Below are 20,388 nucleotides of genomic sequence, written 5' to 3'. Positions count from 1 at the left end.
ATTACCTTGTTTGCGAATAGTTGTTGAGCATCTTAGGATATGGTAAACAGTCGAAGCCGCAACATATTCGCTTTTTAAATGTTGTACCGCATACTTTTTGCCGAGATTTCTGTGGCAGTTCGTAGAAGTGTACAACGCGCTCCCGAAATGCTTCTTGTTTCGACGTCATTTTAAGCAAAACAGGGCAAGCATAAACAAAACAAAAAATATTGACAAAAAGAGGAGAGAAAGAGAGAGCTAACACAAACATACTCTCATTTCTCTCTGAGCTCGTTTGTTGTTGAGTATAGGGGCCTCAAAAAAATTCCAAAATTTTAGTTGTTACCCGTTATGTTGGGACGCGGAAGGAAATCTAATCACAAACACGCGCGAGGTGGTCGACAGGAGGAAGCAGTTCTGCGATGAACAGCTCAATGGCGAAGTTGTAGAAGGAGGCGAAACAGAAGATGACCTAGGAGTGCTCATTGATCTGATCCATGCCTGATCTCTAAGAAGTCAAACAAGAAATCGGTTTGCTGAGGACCAAAAAGCCGCTGATAAGGGCCGCCTACCGGCAGAGCTTTAGAAACATGGTCGAGAAATGCTGGCAACGGCTCTACAATGGGTAATGTACAAGTCTAGTCTAATGTCTGTCGATAAATAAAGGTCAAGTCTTAGAAAGACGTTTAAGAGATCATTCAACAATGACGTCCACAGTTTACGGGGGGGAGGGAGGTGTCAATTTTGTGACAGACTGTGACAGAAGGGAGGCAAAATCAGGAAGTTTTAATTTAAATTTTCCGAGAAAATACGCAAATATTATTTTCTTTTTTTTACGAATCGTACACTAAACTCTTGAAAGGTTAAGCAAGTTTTATTAAAAGGATGTGAGTAATTCTCGCTGAAACGGGACCGCTACTGACACGAGGTCTTCAAGTATTGGAACTTTTGCGCTTAATTGGTTGAAAATGGGTTAAAAATAAGAATTACACTTTTAATCCCTCGAAATAGTAGACCTCTCGTTAGTCAAAGGGCCTAACAGTTTCAAAATAAGATAAATTTTTGAGCAAACTTTGAGATCTATATCATGTGATATTTCATAAATTTGCTATAAAACAATTAACAAATGGCCAGGTTATGTAAAGAAGAAGCACAGGGCTTTCAAATGGAGTAAAAAAATTTTGGCGGCCATCTTGGATTTGGTCGCCATATTGGATTTTATCAAAAAATCACCGTTTTAACCTTCAACCAATTTTCATTTTAAGGCCACCATTGGAAAACTGAGAAAAAATGCTATAAGAAACATTCATAAAATTAGGTATGCAATTGCATTAACTGAATAAAACAACCAGTTATTTGGAGCAAGGTTCACAATTTTCATATAATTATTGTGATATTTCCAAAATTTGCCATGAAACAAACTACAAACAACACGGTTTTGTAAAGAGAAGAGGTAGGGCTTATAAACGAAGTGAAAAAAAAAATCGGCGGCCAGCTTGGATTTGGCCGCCATGTTGTATTTTATCGAAAAATCGTCGTTTTCGCCATGATGCCCCCAACCGATTTTAATTTAAAGATCACCATCGGAAAGCTAAGAAAAAATGCTACAAGGAACATTCATCAAGTTAGGTGTGCAATTGCATTAACTAAATAAAACAACTAATTTTCTGTAGCAAGATATTCCATTACATGAGAGTTGTAAACTTTGATAATTAATACAGATAATTAATTGTTTCGTTTATTTAATGCCACTACACATGTAATTTGATGAATGTTACTTTTATATACATTTGAAAAATGTCCAATATTATTCTCATGTCAGCGTTCTTGCTGCTAGGCACAGACCTTCATACTTTTTTCTGTATTAACCTTATCAGTGCGACCAATATTTTGATCTATTGTGATATCGTTCAGCTGTTTTTTCTGCATTCCACACTTCGTTCTTTTATTTTTATTCATTATTTATAACCCGGCTAGAGCCTTCATAGTCGATAGAACAGAATTCATCACTAAGGGAGGGTGTGTACTTGATATGATATGTTTTTACCTTTGTTATAGTATATAACAAAGGTTTAAAAATTGGTCGAAAAACACGAAGTTAATCCGAGGCCCAGAGGGCCGAGTCACATATACCAATCGATTGCGCTCGACGAACTGAGCAAGTGTGTGTGTGCAGCTAGTTTTCTATCGCCTGTTTCTCGGAGATGGCTAAACCGATTTATGCGTTATTAGTCTCATTTGAAAGGTGTTATTACCTAGTATATCACTATTGAATTGTTTCGTGGTCCAATGTTTCGTTTAAAAGTTATGAGCAAAAATGTGAAAACTACGTGACACGATTTTCTCCGGAATCACATGACCGATTTCAACGATCTTAGTACCAAATGTAAGCTCTTACTATTATAAAAATTTTTAGAAAGTTTTATTGAAAACAAACAAGTAGTTTAAAAGTTATGTTTAAAAACGTGTTTTGACAAGGTAATAATTATCGCCTGTTTCTCAGAGATGACCAAGCCGATTTATGCGCTATTAGTCTCATTTGAAGCGTAATATAGCCGGATAGATCACTATTGAATTGTTTTTTGATTGGACTTTTAGTTTGAAAGTTATGAGCAATTGAAGTTAAACGTTAAAATTTACTATAATGTATAGCGATTTTAACCAAGATAATTTATCTAGTTTCAATGATTTTAGTATTAAACGAGAGGTCTTAACACTGCAAATGTTTCTGCTAAATTTCATAAGGATTGGTTCTACTGGTCAAAAGATATTTAAAAATGAAATTTATTCAAGAAAATTTTAATCTCAAAAACGGAACAATAGAGTAAAAATGTGTAATTTTTCAACGGGTGTTTCTTTGGAGCAGTTAATTAATAAAATATAGCACATTTTCTTACACTTTTAGGGTGACCTTGAACCCGCCTAATAGGGTGACACAAATTTATGTTTTTTAAACGCCACCAAAACATAGCCTCTTCACAAAAATTGCAGAACACACTAAAATAAGCAACTTTGCTGCCTATAGTAAAACTATCTATCTCTTACTGGTTGCGAATTTTAATGATTTGTTTAAATCAAGCAAAGCAAAGCCATGGGTGTAAACGTCCTTCAGAACTTGACCCTTCTTCACAGACTTCGCAGCCGGTTATTAGAGTACAGGAAAACTACGGGGTTAGGGCAAAGATCTTATTAACTCTATAGCGGCACCGATCGGTCGAGATTCGAACATACGACGACTGGCTTGTTAGGCTAGCATTGTATCCCTACGCTAACTGCGTCAGTAAAATCAGTTCTCCTTAAAAATTTTGCACACGATGTTTTCATTGCTTTCCTATGTTCTATAAAGTTATTTAGTAGGTTAAAATATACTCTGTAGATTGTTTATTGCTAGGATGCATATGGGTGATAACTAGCACAACGTTAGCAAACAGTGAAATTAAGTGCCGAAGACGTGTCGATTTCTATATGATCATTTCCAGCTCAAAACGCTAAAAAAAGCCATTTTTACTCGACTATTTTGATTGCAATTCGAATGTGAAAATAGTTTCTTTCTAATCTTAATAGTTGACGAGCAATATTTCAAAAGGTCCAATGTGCAAATGAGATTCTTTTTGCGCCTCTTCTCTTACGCTTATTACGGCGGCATAAATGCACTTGAATGCATCTATTTTGCATGAAACGGTTGCCGGTGTTATTGGAAAGCTAAAATCCTTTAGAAAAATTGAGTTGAAATGCATTTATGTCTCCGTAATAAGCATAAGAGAGGAGACGCATAGAGAATCTCTCATTTACACATTGAACCTTTTGACATGTTGGTCGAGATTTCCATGTTTAATCCGGTTATAATCTCTGATCATAGCTTGGTTCGACTCATGCACCTTCCAGCATTGGACAAAAGATAGGAGTCACAACGACAACTTGTTAAGCGTAGCTACCTATTACCCCCCCCCCCCCTTCCTTTCCACTCTTTCCCCTCCATTCTCAAAAAATCCTTCTTCACTTTCCCTTACCGTCCCTTCATCAATTGTAGAATCATCGTTTCAAAAAAATATTAATATACCTCTGACCGCATTTCAAGGTCATGACTAAAATCACGAGTTTGGTCAGAAACAGAATGTAATTAGCCTTTCGATCCTGAGATGAACGTTTACATGCTGACTATTTATTTACTAGATTTACTAGAATAATGTTTGACATATGTAGTATTATATATGTAGTGTAGTAGCTTAATTTTAGAGGGTATTTAAGATGAAATTAGTCGTCATCGATTCTGCCAGTTTCAAAAGCAGTTTTTTGTTTGAAACAAAAATTTTGTTCATAAAAATATATTCGCTGTGTTCAGATTGGCAAGAAGAAGGCAGTATTTACATTTTTACAACCATACACCAGCTATTGGGTCCAAAAACTGCTTCCGAAATTGGGCTCTCCGACGAAAATTTGACTGCTAATTTCCCGTTAAACAGGTTCGAAGAACAGGTTTATAAAGTGATTTCCTCATTATTCATGATTTTTTTTACTTTTCACTATTGATTCAATAATGTCCTAATTTTTTCCAGTGTCATCTCCTTTGCAAAACTTCCTTTCTGCACTATTTTTCCTGTACCAAATTCGATTTTGACAGCAATTCAAATAATAAACATTGTGAGCTTTTTTTGATAAGTTTCAAGCAAACAAACCGGCGAACAGCGCAAAACGTTATGAAAACAAATTTAATTTGATAGGCATATTACACTGTTTTATAAACAGCCAAATTTTATTGGAAAAGCTCGGCGACATTTTAAAAAATAAAATTTGTTCGAATATTTGGTTGGGTCAGTACACGGGTTTTCAAATTTATTTGATGAAATAGACCAAATATTGGACTATTCAGCAAACAGTGTACTGGTACCTTTATAAATAATTTTTAGATTTCACATCTGAATAACTTGAGAATGGCTGGGCCTAGAAACAGTTTATTTAAGAATTTAGTTCAAAGTGATGTGTATAGAATTTGACTCTGTCAGTTTTAGAAAAATTACAAATTCAAATACAAATTAAAAATATTTGACCTAGAAATGCCCATTTCAAATGACATATAAGATGGTATAACAAAGGTTCCTTTGGTTCCTATGGTGGATTAAATCGGGTTTTTCATTACTATTTTGCATCACCAATCACACTTCTAGAACCAGGTAGTGGAACAAATTATAATTTGCCCATAGACAAGAGGCTTCATTAATCACCTCTAACCAGTAACAGTAATTAATATACCTAAATGTAAAAGTGTAACACTGTTGCTAACAATGATAAATTCTGAAACCTAGAGAACTGAAAATTAGACATTGTACCAGTAGTATAGTTACCCTTACCATTATCTTCAGTGTTTAGATAGGAGAATTTATATTAACAGAGTGCAGACCGAATAAAATTGTAACTGAGTTAATTTTTTATCTGTAAAATAGATTTCGAGTTGAACACAGCTAGTGCTTTGGAAAATTGGCCGAAAAAATCAAATGTACCATAAACAGCAAGTGAAACCATTTGCTTCGCACACAGAGCAGCAGCGCAAAAGTAGAGTAACCTCTAATTTCCAATCACCTCATCATCAGTTCCCGCTTCCTCTTCGCAATCAACCATGGGACCATACATTCGAAGCTTACCTTCTTTGGTTCGCTTTTTGGACAAATTGTCGGATGTCCTGGTCTACCGACCAGACGAATTCGTCATCAGCCGCGCTAAGGTATCGATTTACGATTGAGTTATCCAGTTTGAACGGAGGGCTGCGGTAGCCCAGATCTGAGCCCTTCCGAAAGTACACACTTCAGCTGGAATGCAACTTCCACTTCCACTTTATATCGAAATATACCGTAAAAATGGGGACACGAAACACAATTTGTTTGATTGGAAATCGAATTCAACAAGGTCACTTCTGGCTCTGCAAAATCGACCACTTTCAGAGGACCTTGAGGTTTGTTTCGGCACCACTTTCGTACCCCGTTTTTTCACTCCGGCACCAGAAAAAGTTTCACGTCTTTGTTTTGGAATTTGAGGAAGTTTCTAAACGCGGAACTTAGAATCACAATTACGACTTGTCCGAAATGAAAACTTACGAATCACGAACCGACATTGCCACCGGACAATATAGGAAGAACACTTTCGAAAGAACCGATCCCGTTGTTCCGCGGAAGTGGAGCGACATTCGATTGGTGTCAGATCCGTCAGTCAGTCCCCGTCGCCGAGCCAAAAGAGTAGAGGAGATACACACGCAAGAACCCCGTTAGACGTTTCGGCACAACACCGCGAAGCGAACGAACAGGAGAGAAATAGCATAGCACACGACCACAGACGCTTTTATGATTGCAAGAACGCTGTTACGTATACACCAGTCCGACGGTGTAGGCACAGTAAAAAAAATCACACTCAGGCGCCAATCTGCAAATTTCCGGCTCAAGTTTTCAGAAGATCCAGAAGATCGCACATGCTTATTGCGACCTTTTGAAAACTACACTCAAAATATATTTCACGTCGAAGTTACCTGAAAAGTTATGTGAATATTTTCCACCAAGCTTTTCCTATACTATTTATACGTGATTTTCAGGTAGTTCGCACGCATACTAATGCGTTGACGTGAAAATCAGCTAGATGTTATTATTTTTTCCAATAACAATCACCTGGAAGTCACGTAAATCCCTGTAGAGATATTTACGTGATATTTCACGTGGAAAGGACGTGTGGATTATTTTGAGTGTAAAGTCAGATTTTTAGAGAAAATATTTTATCCTTCCTACAGTTTTCTTATCGATAAATTCTAGATTTAAGCCTAGTATCCAGCTGAAAAGAAAACAGCTCAAGAAAAAATGCTGGTATTTACCGAAGAAATTTTGACAACTGCAAGGCAAGCAATTATCTGTCATTTTTTCTTGTGGTAAAAATTGCGCCGGATATTATTCCGTACGGAAAAGTGACATTTCAATTCACTAGCATGTAAAACTGCGCCATCTGAAAGTAAAACAATATTTCTTGTGAGATGCATACTGGTAAAGAAATCGCAAACGGAAATTTTTTTCTTTAGCATTTCTTGGCCTATCTTTTTGCCCATTTCTTTTCAGGTCGATACTAGGCTTTAGTTGGGAAATAGTATCATGAGCCAAGCCATGCAGAAGGGTTGAATAAGCGACAGTTTGAAAACTACATCCTGAATTATCAATGGATCTTGCAAGCAAAAATTTAATTAGCGGAATGCAACACCTGGCTTTGATTTATTCACATGAAACAGCATACAGTAGTTCCGTGCATGCTTGAATACAAGATAACAAGACTCATCATGGTAAATTTGAATAGTTTTTTCACAGAGAACAGATTAACAGGCTCGAAGGAAAAAATCGATTTTTTATGTGTAAAATCTGTCGGTAGCGCCCTCCAGAAATAGTTTGCCAAACGCATCAAAAAATATCCATGTACCTTTGTCAATATTTCTTTGTGCTGGAGTTACATAGCAGCGATGGCAGCGACATCAAGATTTAGTTTGCCACTTACTGTTCGAGGGGTGCTCTATTGAAGGATTACTCGTAGATTACATAAAAACCTTTTACACACTTTTTGTTAATTACCTGGTAGTCTGTTCTCTGTGGTTTTTTCATGGTAAATACTTTCAAAAAGGAAATTTCAATGATATTGCAAAATAATTCTTGCAAAAGTTACCCGTGATGCAAATTCTTTGAACAACATGACATTATTTTGTTTCGATATTCGATATAAGCAGAGATGCCAGGTGATTTTTTGAAAAGTCTTCACGAATCATGGAAAAATGTCTTCATTTGTCTGCTTTCGGCTTTCCGCCCATTTAAATTGCATGGTGAAGACATGTCTTCACATGTCTTCAAGTGAAGACATTTCACTTTTTTGTAACAAAAATGTCTTCAAAATGAAGACATGTCTTCACTTCTGGCATCTCTGGATATAAGCATCGGTAACTGTGACAGCTGTCACAAAATGGCGAAAACCGCTAAACCCTTCAGTTGCACAGAAGCAGAACAGTGTTTACATTTTGCTATCAGACTATCAGACAGGCATAATTTGAATAATGCCGCAACAGTTGCGTGTTGTTCGTTGTTATCAGTGTCAAACATTCCAGGTAAAAGTGCTCGTCCACTGTTATTCAACGTTTTAGTAATAAGTTTTAAGCATTTCAGTCCGACATAGTCAAGAAAGCGCCAAAATGGTCTTGCAAACTATGCGGTTCAAAACAATCTCTAATCAAGGAGTTTGCTCGCGGCTCTGGCCAAGAGTGTAGACTTCTTGTACAGCAATTGAGCAGTCGCGCAATCAGCGAAGAACAATTATTCCAAAATGTTGCAAGCAAGATTACCTCTGGGGAGCTCGAACTGGCTTCCGTTGAGTTTACGAATCGAGCGCGCGAAACATCAGAAAGTATAGTCAATTATCATTCCAACAATGCTGGAGTTTCCAAGAAAGGAGCGAGTAAGTGGGACAGTTTCTGTGAAACACGTGAAGAGGCTGAAGAAGATTCGACGTTTCAAACATCGAATTGGAATAAACTAGCTCAACCGACGGATGCCGAGTATCCAGTCGCTAGAAAACGTGACAGCAATAGCGCAAAATCGAATGATACAACCTCTCGAAACGTGCTGAAACGCCCTGCTAATTCCCAGTCCCAGACCTGTCTACCACTGATAGATTTCCATCAAATGGCTGGACCCAAATTTAAAAAGCAGTTCAAATATAAATCAGAAAACACAACTCAGAATGAATGTTCAACATCATATCTTACGGATAAGTCTGCTGAAATCAATGAAGTCACTTGCAAAACGACCTCAAACAAAATAGATTGGTCTAAAAAAGATGCGTCTAAAGTTGGTTTGATGAAACAAACGAAACCTTTGATGAATTACGGCAAGAAGTCCATGAGAGAAGAAACTTCGAAACATGTGAGTAATGACGAATCAAATGAAAATACAAAAACTGAAATCCACCAATCCAATAGTTCTTCGAAATGGGACAAATTTGTCACCAAAGATTCAAGTGACGAAGAATTTAATATTTGCTAGAGTGTTGCAAAGCTTCTAAGGCCATTTAGATTTTTTAATATGTTTCATGCATCGCTTTAATGCGTCCCTAAAATACGAAAAAGTAAATAATAACCGTAATAATTAACAATGTCACAATCATTCCTCCGATCATCACATATTTATCCTCAACCAGACGACGTTCGATCATTTTCATCGTTTGATTGGACAGTCCGAGCGTATTCCCGACGTCCATGATTCGCTTTCTGGCGCCCTTCAGCGTTTCCCGCTGATTCCGCAGGCCGTCCAGTATGCTGCTGCCGGTCCAGATCATTTCGTCGACACCTCGGTGAGCGTTTTGCATCGCATTGTTATGCTGCAGCGAGTAGTCTATGTCGATCGAGGTATCCGAATTGGCCGTGAACCGTTTGTTCAGTAGGCTTTCCCGTTCGGCATGCTCCAACTCGCGGCGAGCTTTCTTGTCCTGGTACAACCTCAAGGCGGCCTGCAGATGACGCAGATCATACTTGAGCTGGTCAACTCGCATTTTGGTGCTCGGCCGTTGCGCCACGGGAACTTTGTACAGCAGAACATCTAGCCGGTCACAGTTACTGAAATGAATAAAACGTTGCAGAGTAATGTTCGTAATGGCAAGAAGTCCCAGTACTTACGCACTCACCGCCGTGAGCTTCGTTTGTATTTCTGCTTCGACTGATCCTGTGTCTCCGCCACGTACATTGTTAAGCTGCTGAAAACATTGCTGTGTTTCCTGTATTATACTGTTTGTTTGGAAATACAGGGCTTCCATATTTAAGATTCATATGAAAATATTCTTTTTTCTATTGCAGTACATAAAATAAGCTCAACGGAGTCACAACTTAATCAATTAAGAATTGGAAAATATTTATCACTTCACTGCTTCACTGGTTTCGCATTTGCAAGGAAATTTTGCCAGCATTTCAAAATCGTGTTCAAAAATGAATAATAACAAAAAATGAACTTGAAACGTCATCATTGTCATCATCATCAAAGCAGAACCCAGAACCCAGGTGGTGAGTTTTATCAAAAACATTCCATCAAGAAGACTGGCATCTCTTCCTCGCGGCCATAAAGCATTGCACGCAGATGTCAGTGCGTTTTTTTTCCTCCCAGGTTTGACAGTGTTGTGGGGTTTGTTTTGATTACTTATTCGTAAGACTCAGAAGCAAAAAACTGCAAAAAGGGCAAAAATATATGTTGTACAGAACTGTTATCATTTTCCTGCTTCGGAAAAGTCGGGTATTTCCGGTTTCCGCAAACAAGTGGTACCAATTACAAGTAATAAACCCACTAGCAATAAAATTAGGTTACAAAGGGAATCAAAACAAAACACACAAAAACGTCAAACCAGAGTTGAGGTTAGGCACCGTGCAAAGGTTTATAGACCTTTCCATTTATGTCTGTGTTGGTGCTTGAAAATGAGGCAAACAAGCACCAGCCCTTTCCGAAAATGAGGCAAATTGAGCTTGCTGACGTTTGCCGCACGCACACATCGACGCGCGATTTGTTGTTGCTGTTGTTAGATTTTACATTGATTTTACACGTTTGTTTTTGCCCCAGTTATACCCCGGTTATACCCCGGTAAAAAAAACATACGTTTGAGTGAAAAACGATAAGTTTTTGTAGCCTTTTGCACTGGGCTTAGCAAGCTCAATATCATGTATATATACACGCGTATTTCGTGTTCGCTAGTGTGGGTGCTTGAGCTGTCAGAAAGCTCTATAAGGTTTTGCAAGGTGACGTCACGAATGAACCGGAATGAACTACAGACGGTAGATAATCTACAGACGCGCAAAGAGCGTGGCATAAAACACCATAAGGTTTTGCAAGGTGACGTCACGAATGAACCGGAACGAACGCAATTCACCCATTTGACATCCACTCGTGGTTTGTTTACTATTTGTTAGACGAACGCGATGTGCATAAATTGGAGTTAAACGTTTTAAAAGCGTATTTTCCAGCAGTGTCGCCCTCCACACTACTCGGAATGGCAGTTTTTGTGCTTTTCTGACTTACCGTTAAGGCCTTAAGCAATATTCAGTTTCAACATGTTAAACCATGTACCAAGTCCAAGTAAACAAACCACTGATAGACGTCAAAGAAGTGAGGTTATGCTCGCCCGTGCAAAACCTTATTCGAACCGTCAAATCGAGACACCAAATGAGCAAAGTAAACGAACTTGTATTTCGTACAGGCAGGGAAGACTAAGTTTTGTAATCTACCTGAAATGTTAAAACTTAAACTATTGATTTACTAACAACATATGGATTAGTTACCCTCGATATATCATATGTCGACTAACATTTGAAAGGGGCGGATTAGCCAACTGTCAAACAGAACGAGTGAGAGTTATTTTTTGCTGGAGCAGCATAGGAAAATGAACTCTCACTCGTTCTGTTTGACAGTTGGCTTATCCGCCCCTTTCAAATGTTAGTCGACATATAGGGTATGTTGCTACATCGTCGTAATTGCCTATTCCCGTCCTATCCAACACAAATTATTGAGAACATCAGCATTTTTATGACACACAATGCAAAACTAGTTATTCCCTAATATTTTAGTTAGTTGTCTATCATACGCGATCAATCAAAGTGAGCTGAGATCCATTTAAATGCTTTTTATCATTAAAGAAGTCCTACCAGCCAAATTTCCTACGTTTTTTCGTGCGACGAAGAAAACAATGTCGACTAATCGTTTTAATTTCCGTCATTCATAAATGAAAATAACTCACGCAAGGCATTGTCGTTATTTTACAGCCAGGAAAACTTGCCAGACCTGCAGAAATTTTGCAGAATAACCTTTTGTCAAGCCGTCCTACACAAATACATGCGCGTTAGCTTCGTAAACGATGTTGTGATTTTTAGTTCGGACGATGAAAAATTTTGATGGACGGATTTTAAAACGGTACGACGTAATTCAGTTGCGTAATTTCAATAATATGCTTTAATAGTCGCTTTTCAGTGATTTCAAACTTCACGGATCGGAAGGTAAGTGTGTTTTAGTCAAATCAGCACAAGAACTTTTGGAGTATTCATTAAATCCATCCAAAACTGTATAAATAAAACAAAACAAAAAAAAAGTGTTGCCGAATTGGTAATATTTCTCTTTGTGCGTCTGTAGAATGAACGCAATTCACCCATTTGACATCCACTCGTGGTTTGTTTACTATTTGTTAGGCAAACGGGATATGCATAAATAAGGTTTTGCAAGGTGACGTCACGAATGAAGCGGAATGAACGCAATTCACCCATCTGACATCCACTCGTGGTTTGTTTACTATTTGTTAGGCGAACGCGATATGCATAAATTGGAGTTAAACGCTTTAAAAGCGTATTATCCAGCAATGTCGCCCTCCAAACTACCCGGAATGGCAGTTTTTGTGCTTTTCTGACTGCCGTTAAGGCCTTTAAGCAATATTCAGTTTCAACATGTTAACCCATGTTCTAAGTCCATGTAAACAAACCACTGATAGACGTCAAATAAGTGAGGTTATGCTCGCCCGTGCAAAACCTTATTGGTGTTAAACGTGTTAACTGTTTTAAAAACGTATTATCCAGCAGTGTCGCCCTCCAAACTACGCGGAACGGCAGTTTTTGTGCTTTTCTGACTTGCCGTTAAGGCCTTAAGCAATATTCAGATTCAACTTGTTAACTTGTTGTCAAACAATGTTTACATTATTACACTCGAACAACAAACAATAAGGTTTTGCACGGGCGTACATAACCTCACTTCTTTGACGTCTATCAGTGGTTTGTTTACATGGACTTAGAACATGGGTTAACATGTGGAAACTGAATATCGTTTAATGGCCTTAACGGCAGTCAGAAAAGCACAAAAACTGCAATTCCGAGTAGTTTGGAGGGCGACACTGCTGGATAATACGCTTTTAAAACGTTTAACTCCAACTTATGCATATCGCCTTCGCCTAACAAATAGTAAACAAACCACAAGTGGATGTCAGATGGGTGAATTGCGTTCATTCCGGTTCATTCGTGACGTCACCTTGCAAAACCTTATTATAAATGTATCCATAGTAACTCCGTCAGGGCGAACTCGACGCTCCTCCAATGCATGTCAAAAAATTGTCAATATCCGCCATTATCGCTCGTGGAAAGCTGGATAGGAAACAGATGTACTAATTAGCTTTAGTATAGTTTAAATATGTAATGTGTACTAGAATGTGTATCTGGCTATTTGTAAGGAAACTCACGTTTGTGCTTCTTGCAACCCGTTTCGACCAGAAAGCCAACCGTGAATAGAGCCTGTGTTTTAACCGTTCGCCAGCGATACTTCAATCTGTGATTTCTTCTTCTTCTTCAGCAGCAGCATAGAGCCGGGGTGGCTCGTGCTATTTCAAGCACTCGTCTCCATTCAACTCGGTCTTAGGCCACTCGTCGCAAATTTCCTAGTCGTCTCAGAAGACGCAAATCGCTTTCGACCAGGTCGAGCCATCGTTCACGTTGGGCCCCCCTGTTCCTGGTGGCGGTGGGCTTGTTGAAGAGGACTATTTTCGTCGCACTGTCGTCCGGCATCCTTACGACATGTCCGGCCCACCGTAGCCTGCTAACTTTGGCTAGATGTACGATGGGAGTCTCCCCAAGCAGTGCCTGTAGCTCGTGATTCATACGCCTCCGCCACTCTCCGCTTTCAGTTTGTACTCCGCCAAATATCGTCCGCAGCACTTTCCGCTCAAACACGGCAAGGGCGCGTATGTCCTCCGTAAGCAGCGTCACGGCTTCAAGTCCATAAAGAACTACCGATCTAATAATGGTTTTGTACATTGTTAGCTTCGTGCGGCAGCGTATGCTTCCTGATCATAGGCAGCGTATGCTTCCTGATCATTCCTGATAATCACTACTTATTTGAACAAAAGCTGTTTTTGGCAAAGTACAAACGGAAAACGGAGAGTGGCGGAGGTATATGAATCACGAGCTAAAGGCACTGCTTGGAGAGATTCCCCATCGTACACCTGACGAAAGATGGAAGACTATGGTGGGCGGGCCAGGTCGCAAGGATGCCGGACGACTGTGCAGTGAAATCCGTTCTCTTCAAGAACCCCACGGGCACCAGGAATAGAGGGGCCCAACGTGCTAGGTGGCTTCACCAGGTTGAAGTCGTGGTTGAAGCCGACTTGCGTGTTTCGAGACGTGCAACAAATTGGCGACGAGTGGCCCAGGACCGAGTACACTCAACCCCCGCTAATACGAAAAACACCGCGTTCAGATCAGGCGAATTTATTTTTAATCTGAATATTTGGTAACTCTATTCATTTTCACGCACGCGCAAGGTGTGCACCCTATGAACTTGTTGGTTTGATTTGACGAACACAAACGTTTTGAAAACATGTCAAATTCGCGCGAATTCTTAACATCCAGATTGTAGAAGAGGAAATTGGTTCGACAGTTTCAACTCAATATGAGCTATATTGCCGAAGTTGCTGAGCAAGAGGAAATGTATTAAGATTTTTGAAGTAGGACTACTTCTTTGATTTCTATATTGGGGTGCACTTTAGAAAAACGAAAAGGGAACATGTAACGAAAAGTGGTTATGGTTTGCACGCTTATAACTCAGTCATCCGTCAACAGATTCTAGAGATATTGGTATCAATCGATTGGAAATTTTTCAAAAAATCAATAACAATACAATAGATTCCATGTTTCCCAAACAGACGTTTAATAATTGAGAAAATATTAGACGTATATTCATTTTTTCATGTTTTTGCCTTCCCACGCCAATGCTTCCCTAGCACAGATGACAGAAATATATACGAGATGAGCTATGGGTTAAGCTGACCTTTGATTGTATTTAATTTACGCTCTATAGAATCCGCGCGAAAATTGTTGAGCTTCAGTGGGTGCTGCTTGCTCGGAATAACGCATCGAAGACAAAGACATTCAAATTCACCAAGCAAGACGCCAACAAAACGAAGAAGTAACCGACTCGCCCGCCAGCGAACGATATGGTTTTTGCTGCTATCAATACCCAGTAAAATCAATGGATCCTCGCTGCAAGCCGTTAGAAGTAAATCGCCGCTAGCCGCAATTGTGACGTTCCAAGGTTGGACACGTTTGTGAAAAAGGTTTTGAAATTAGCAGTCGAAAAGCTGGTCCAAACAAAAAGAACAGGCGCTTCCGATTTGTTCAAGGTTGATAAAACGGACGAAAACAATTTATCTTTGCTAACTGCTGCAAAGGCGGCTCCGATTAAAACTGTACTACTGGAGTAAATATGCGGGTGCCCCCGAACAAAAATCTACTAAGCCAATGAAAACCGTAGCAAAGGCACCGAAAGCCCCAGTCAAAGGAAGTCGTTCCAGCGGAGAAGGTGCCCGAAAAAAACTGCTGTCTAGATGTAAATTTCCTTGATTTGCATTACTAATATCTGGTAGAAAACAATCAGTTCTTTTAAGAACTACTGAATAAAAGTATACGAAGCAGTTAAATTGATTTTTCTCACATTTTAAAGTGATGTTGGCAGTTTAGTAGCGTTCGAAGTATGAGCCCGTCAGAAATTACATGTTTAAACTGTATTAAGACAAACCTTCCGAAGAATATTTCTGAACAAAATTGTTCATATACCTACACATGCAAAATAATACGAATTTAAGATTCTTTCTAAAAGCATGAAACGAGTAAGCCACATTATCTGGCAAAAGAAAACTGCGCCACTTCGTAATTCGAGACTAAGCGTTTAGTGAGAAAATCGAATTGCATCTTCATTTACATTTATATATTAGGCCCTAAAAAGGGCTAATTGTTGTATAGTTACAGAAGCCTGACCAGATACATTTACTATAGGCCGGTATACTTTGGTACCTTCCGAGACGGCGCGCTTGGCAAACTCACCCGGCACAACCACACACAACTGTGAGTGCACGTCTGCCATGCCCGTTGCCATCCCTGTCGGCATCGGCATCAAATGAAAGAATATAGCGTTGCTCTCCTAGTGGCGTGGCTTCTTCTTTTTCCTATCGCGCTTTGCGGCCTTTCCACTGGTTTTCGGTGGCATGAAGACGATGCTTCATATTAGGTTGCTCTGCAGAAACTGGTAGCTCTTCATTAAGGTAGCACCGGACACCGGTTTTGTTCAAACAATGTACGGAGTACGGTTTCGTTGTACCGCCTTTCTTTCGTGTCTATGATTCTCTGCCCTACGTTGATCCGCCTTTGTTACAACTTGCTGCCGTTTGCTCTGGTATATAATCAGAAGTAAGCCGGCGAACGGCATCATTTTCGCATTGGCATCGGTACGGTATAGAGCACTAGAGCTGACAGCAGAGAGTTGCGGTTATATCTCCCTCACTGGACTCGGCAAACTGGTAAAACGCAGCGCAGCGGCAGCAGCAGCAGCGGATCATTGTTTGGTGTAGAGTGCGCCGAACGCGTTGGTACCGGAGCATTGATCTATTATCAGCTGTATTAGAATATTTGGTTGCGGGAGCGGAAGAGCTTGAATCAATGGAAAATGCTCTGTTCGGTAACCATTGTCACCATTGCCCTGGAAGGTGTTGTTTCAAACATTCAAGCCATTCTGCTGGCCGGATTTTCAACCACATAATTTACCACAACCCGTCCTTTTTAGGACGAACGAATTTGTTTATGAAGAGATGAAAATTTTCTGTATACTAAATTTCTTTAATTAAATTTCCAAATGTCGCTGATTCTTTAAATCATGAAGAATTTCTTCTGATTTGATCTATAAAACGTTAAATATGTGGTGACTCACCATGCGATCTTCTAACTCATGACGTTGCTTTAATTTTATTTTTGCTAAAAATTTTTGCCTTCTCACGCCAGTGCTTCCCTAACACGGATGACAGAAATATATAGGAGAAGAGCTATATTAAATTCCCTTTGAATCAAAGGGATCAAAGTTTGATTGTATTTAATTTACGCTCTATAGAATCCGCTCGAAAATCGTTGAGCTCCAGCTGCTTCCCCGGAATAAGGCAACGAAGACATCCAAATTCACTAAGCGAGACGCCAATAAACCGAAGAGTAAACGGATCCTCGTTGCAAGCCGTCTAGAAGTATATCGCCGCCAGCTACAATTGTGACGTTTCAAGGTTGGACACATTCGTGAAAAAGGCTTTGAATTTATTTTTCAACAAGAGAAAGCTGGTCCAAACAAAGAACTGGCGCTTCCGGTTCCTTCGCCTACCAAACTTGCTAGCGAGAAGCAAGATTACTAAGTCAAAAAAGACCATAACAAAGGCACCGAAAACTCCAAAGCCAAAATAAGTTGTTCTAACGGAGAATGCGGTTTGAAAAAAGCTGCTGCCAAGCAGTAAATTTCTTCGATTTGTATTATTAACAGCTGGTAGAAAACAATCAGTTCTTTTAAGAACTACTGAATAAGTATATGAAGCAGTTGAATTGATTTTGTGAACGGCATCATTTTCGCGTTGTTTGGGTTACAAATAATAATGAGAGTTACGATTTTATCTCCCTGTCCGGATCCGGACGCGGCAAAGGTGGCAAAACTCGGCAGCAGCCAATTATTGTTTGGTGTGGAGTGGAAATTACGCCGACCGTGTTGGATTCGAAACATCGATCTTTTATTGTCAATTGCAAGGAAAATTGTCCAATCAATAAGTACGCAATCGCTCATAAAAGTGCTATTTTAGCTTAAATCGTTTCGGTCTCTTCGGCGCACTTATTGCTTGGCAGATAACGAAAAAGTGCGCAGAAGATCGAAACGATTTAATGCAAAATAGCACTTTATGAGCGATATATCGCACTTTGGATGGTACAATTTTACTTGCAATTGACAATAAGCTGCTATAATAAAATATTAAATTAGCTAGAAAACCCAAATTTTGGTCGCGGAAGCAGAAGGGTTTAAATGGGTGGGAATAGTGATGTCCGAAATTTTCAATTATTCGATTACCGATTAATCGGTGAGCCTTGTCTGCACTAATCGATTAATTAAACTATTCGATTAATTCAACTACTCGTGCTGGCATTATTCGATTAAAAATTATTCGAATATTCCTTGTGTTATTCGATTAGTTGAATTAATCGAACGATTAACGGACATCACTAAGCCCATCTGAAGGACGAAAGTTGACAATGGACACTACGAGTCAGAAATTTGAGAATTAGAGATTAACAAACGGACCTTTTCAGGTCCACCATATAAATTAGCTGAAGAGTTGAAATTATGAATTTCTCACATGTAAGAACACAATTTTTTAATGCGCAACTTGAGCATCTATATATGAAATTCATACAAAAATCACCGGCTTTAGTAGTCCTACTTCAAGCCTGCGCCCGTGCCACTAGGCATGGACCTTTGTACTTTTTGCTTTTTTTTTCAATTTGCCCGGTCAACTTAACCGTCAACTGAGTATGACGCTTAATCAGTTTTTAATGTGAACGCATTGCCAACGGGGTTCAGATTAAAAATGTTCAGATTACAGAAGGTCATTCCAGCGGGGTTACACGGTACAATGGATAGGAATTCTTGAAATGGCAAGAGTCAGCCCTGCTCTCGGCTGGTAAAGCAAGTATAGTAAAGTAACGTGTATCAGATCGCTTTAAGTTATAGTAGAATTAAACGGCATTTTCTCCATTTTTTTTCTCGTTGATTCGTGTATTCTACTAACACATGGGAAAATAATTTATATTCATATTATTTTACTGAATTCCTATTCTATTGCTAAAAACTTCTGTTTAATATCAGTGCATTAAATATCGTCTTCTATAGTATAAATAGTGAATCCTCCATCATAAGGACCTGTTATTATCCATTTGCTGAAACGAAAAACATATAAATATATAAACATGACAAATAACCACGGCACGCCGAAAGTCTTACCCATTTGAGCTAACTTTAATTAAACTTGGTTTTCCCTCTAATCCACCGGCTTCGAAAATCTCCTGCGTTCCAGCATCAATTTTGTAAACTTCCAAACCACCATTGTTTCGAGGACTCAGAATAAAACGCATATCATTTGTACAAAAGATGCGATTTTTGAACGGAAGAGGCATTTTGATGATCAGTGTTGGATTACTATTCTAAAATAATATGCAAAAACTTAAAAACTTAATATAATTTAACTAAGTCATCCATACTATCGTATCCGATATATTGTGAAAGAAAACTTCCCCGGTCATATCGCAGCTGACGAGAAACTGCTGATTTGAACTCTCTATTTTTTGCAAAGAAGATACAGCGAATGAGTGAGACTTGAGTTCGGTTACAGCGGGCGCAAAGCAGTTCTTTTTGCTGTGTGAACTGGAGGTTCCTCCCATCGGTATCAATTGAGTCATTGAGCACAGCAGGATGCTGCCATCCACCGTTCCTAGGACGAACTCAGAGTTGGAGATCGCCAAGATCTGAGTCAGGATAAGCGTTTTCCGCGATGGTGAAGGTGAAACCATTTCGAACCTACAACAATTTGTATTATTATCAGCCTAGAGAAACTACGATAAAACGTACGTTTTGTCTTTTGAAATGTGTTTGCCTATTTTCCACAGGATGACAATTCCATCACTATGACATGTGAGTAATCCATAGTCTTTAGTCATTGGATTTGGTTTAATCCACGCCATGTCGACGATTTGACCCCTATCGGTGGTTTCTGAAAATAGCTCCGACAAGGAGTTCTGTTCATGTTTCAGATTCATCTCATAATTCCAAATATACAAATCTCCTGAAACAGTTCCTCCAGCGAACATATCTTTATTGAATGGGTTTGTTTCCAGAGACTCTACGCATGCTTTAACTGGAAGGCTGCATAACTCAGACCACTGAACCGAATCATACGAGTTTCGTTTTGGAATAAACACAGAGATCGTAGAAAATGTATGCTCACACCAAGCTTCATGATGGGAACTACAGGATACTACTAAAAGCGGAGCATTCCGTGTCAAAACCGAAAGCCATGTTGCCGCTCCCATATTAAGCTTACGCACGTTATCTGTTTCTAACTGAAGTTGTTTTACTGTTAGATCTTGGTGTTTTCGTACAACGAGTCGTTCCTCATCCAAATCATTGCTATTATCATCGAAAACTTCAGTGATACCACTGGATAGCTCCTCTTCGACCAAAGGGTAAATCTTTCGCAGCCAGCCAGAAAGTTTTTCGTTGTCAACTGTGACGACCCCTGTATGACGAGGTGATTCTTCCGTCTGGACCTGTTTGTGAAAGTTTCGAAATTATATTTAACCCTTACTACTAACTAAACTTAGAATACCGCGATGTCCTTGCGCTCGGCAACCAACGTTTCGGCATCGATTTTCTTTGCCGGCGGATCTGTACCGACGCACGAGTCGGTTAGCGGAAGTTTCTCCCCAATTTTCCATGTCGATTGAAACTCGACTACTTCATTAGACACCAAAGTAAAGTTATCAAAATCCAT

General features: G+C 39.3%; 4 protein-coding genes across 4 annotated transcripts in view; 1 reads left to right on the top strand and 3 right to left on the bottom strand.

Moving 5' to 3' along the window:
• The window catches only part of LOC128744645 (nucleolar and coiled-body phosphoprotein 1), a 75,205-nt gene extending 69,440 nt beyond the window's left edge, over window positions 1-5,765 (bottom strand). Inside the window, exon 1 of the mRNA XM_053841799.1 lies at window positions 5,619-5,765. The gene's annotated coding sequence lies outside the window, so the exon portion shown is untranslated. The remainder of the gene's footprint in view (window positions 1-5,618) is intronic.
• A 2,223-nt stretch (window positions 5,766-7,988) lies between these two features.
• LOC128742335 (MRN complex-interacting protein) lies at window positions 7,989-9,117 on the top strand. Its single transcript, XM_053838667.1, has 2 exons — window positions 7,989-8,092; window positions 8,151-9,117. Exons 1-2 carry the CDS (start codon window positions 8,042-8,044, stop codon window positions 9,024-9,026), a joined length of 927 nt encoding a protein of 308 aa, XP_053694642.1. The 5' UTR covers window positions 7,989-8,041; the 3' UTR covers window positions 9,027-9,117.
• On the bottom strand, window positions 9,007-9,918 carry LOC128742336 (probable Golgi SNAP receptor complex member 2). Its single transcript, XM_053838668.1, has 2 exons — window positions 9,656-9,918; window positions 9,007-9,595 (listed from the first exon to the last, which is right to left on the bottom strand). The coding sequence occupies exons 1-2, from the start codon at window positions 9,790-9,792 to the stop codon at window positions 9,094-9,096; spliced, it is 639 nt and encodes a 212-aa protein (XP_053694643.1). The 5' UTR covers window positions 9,793-9,918; the 3' UTR covers window positions 9,007-9,093.
• An 8,793-nt stretch (window positions 9,919-18,711) lies between these two features.
• On the bottom strand, window positions 18,712-20,388 carry LOC128743893 (uncharacterized). The gene is made up of 5 exons (XM_053840578.1): window positions 20,224-20,388; window positions 19,467-20,164; window positions 19,100-19,415; window positions 18,843-19,042; window positions 18,712-18,778 (listed from the first exon to the last, which is right to left on the bottom strand). The coding sequence occupies exons 1-5, from the start codon at window positions 20,386-20,388 to the stop codon at window positions 18,712-18,714; spliced, it is 1,446 nt and encodes a 481-aa protein (XP_053696553.1).

Source organism: Sabethes cyaneus, chromosome 3 (assembly GCF_943734655.1).
Source record: "Sabethes cyaneus chromosome 3, idSabCyanKW18_F2, whole genome shotgun sequence".
Taxonomy (NCBI): domain Eukaryota; kingdom Metazoa; phylum Arthropoda; class Insecta; order Diptera; family Culicidae; genus Sabethes; species Sabethes cyaneus.
Note: the sequence above shows the minus strand (reverse complement) of the source record. Positions and strands in the feature narration are given on the sequence as shown.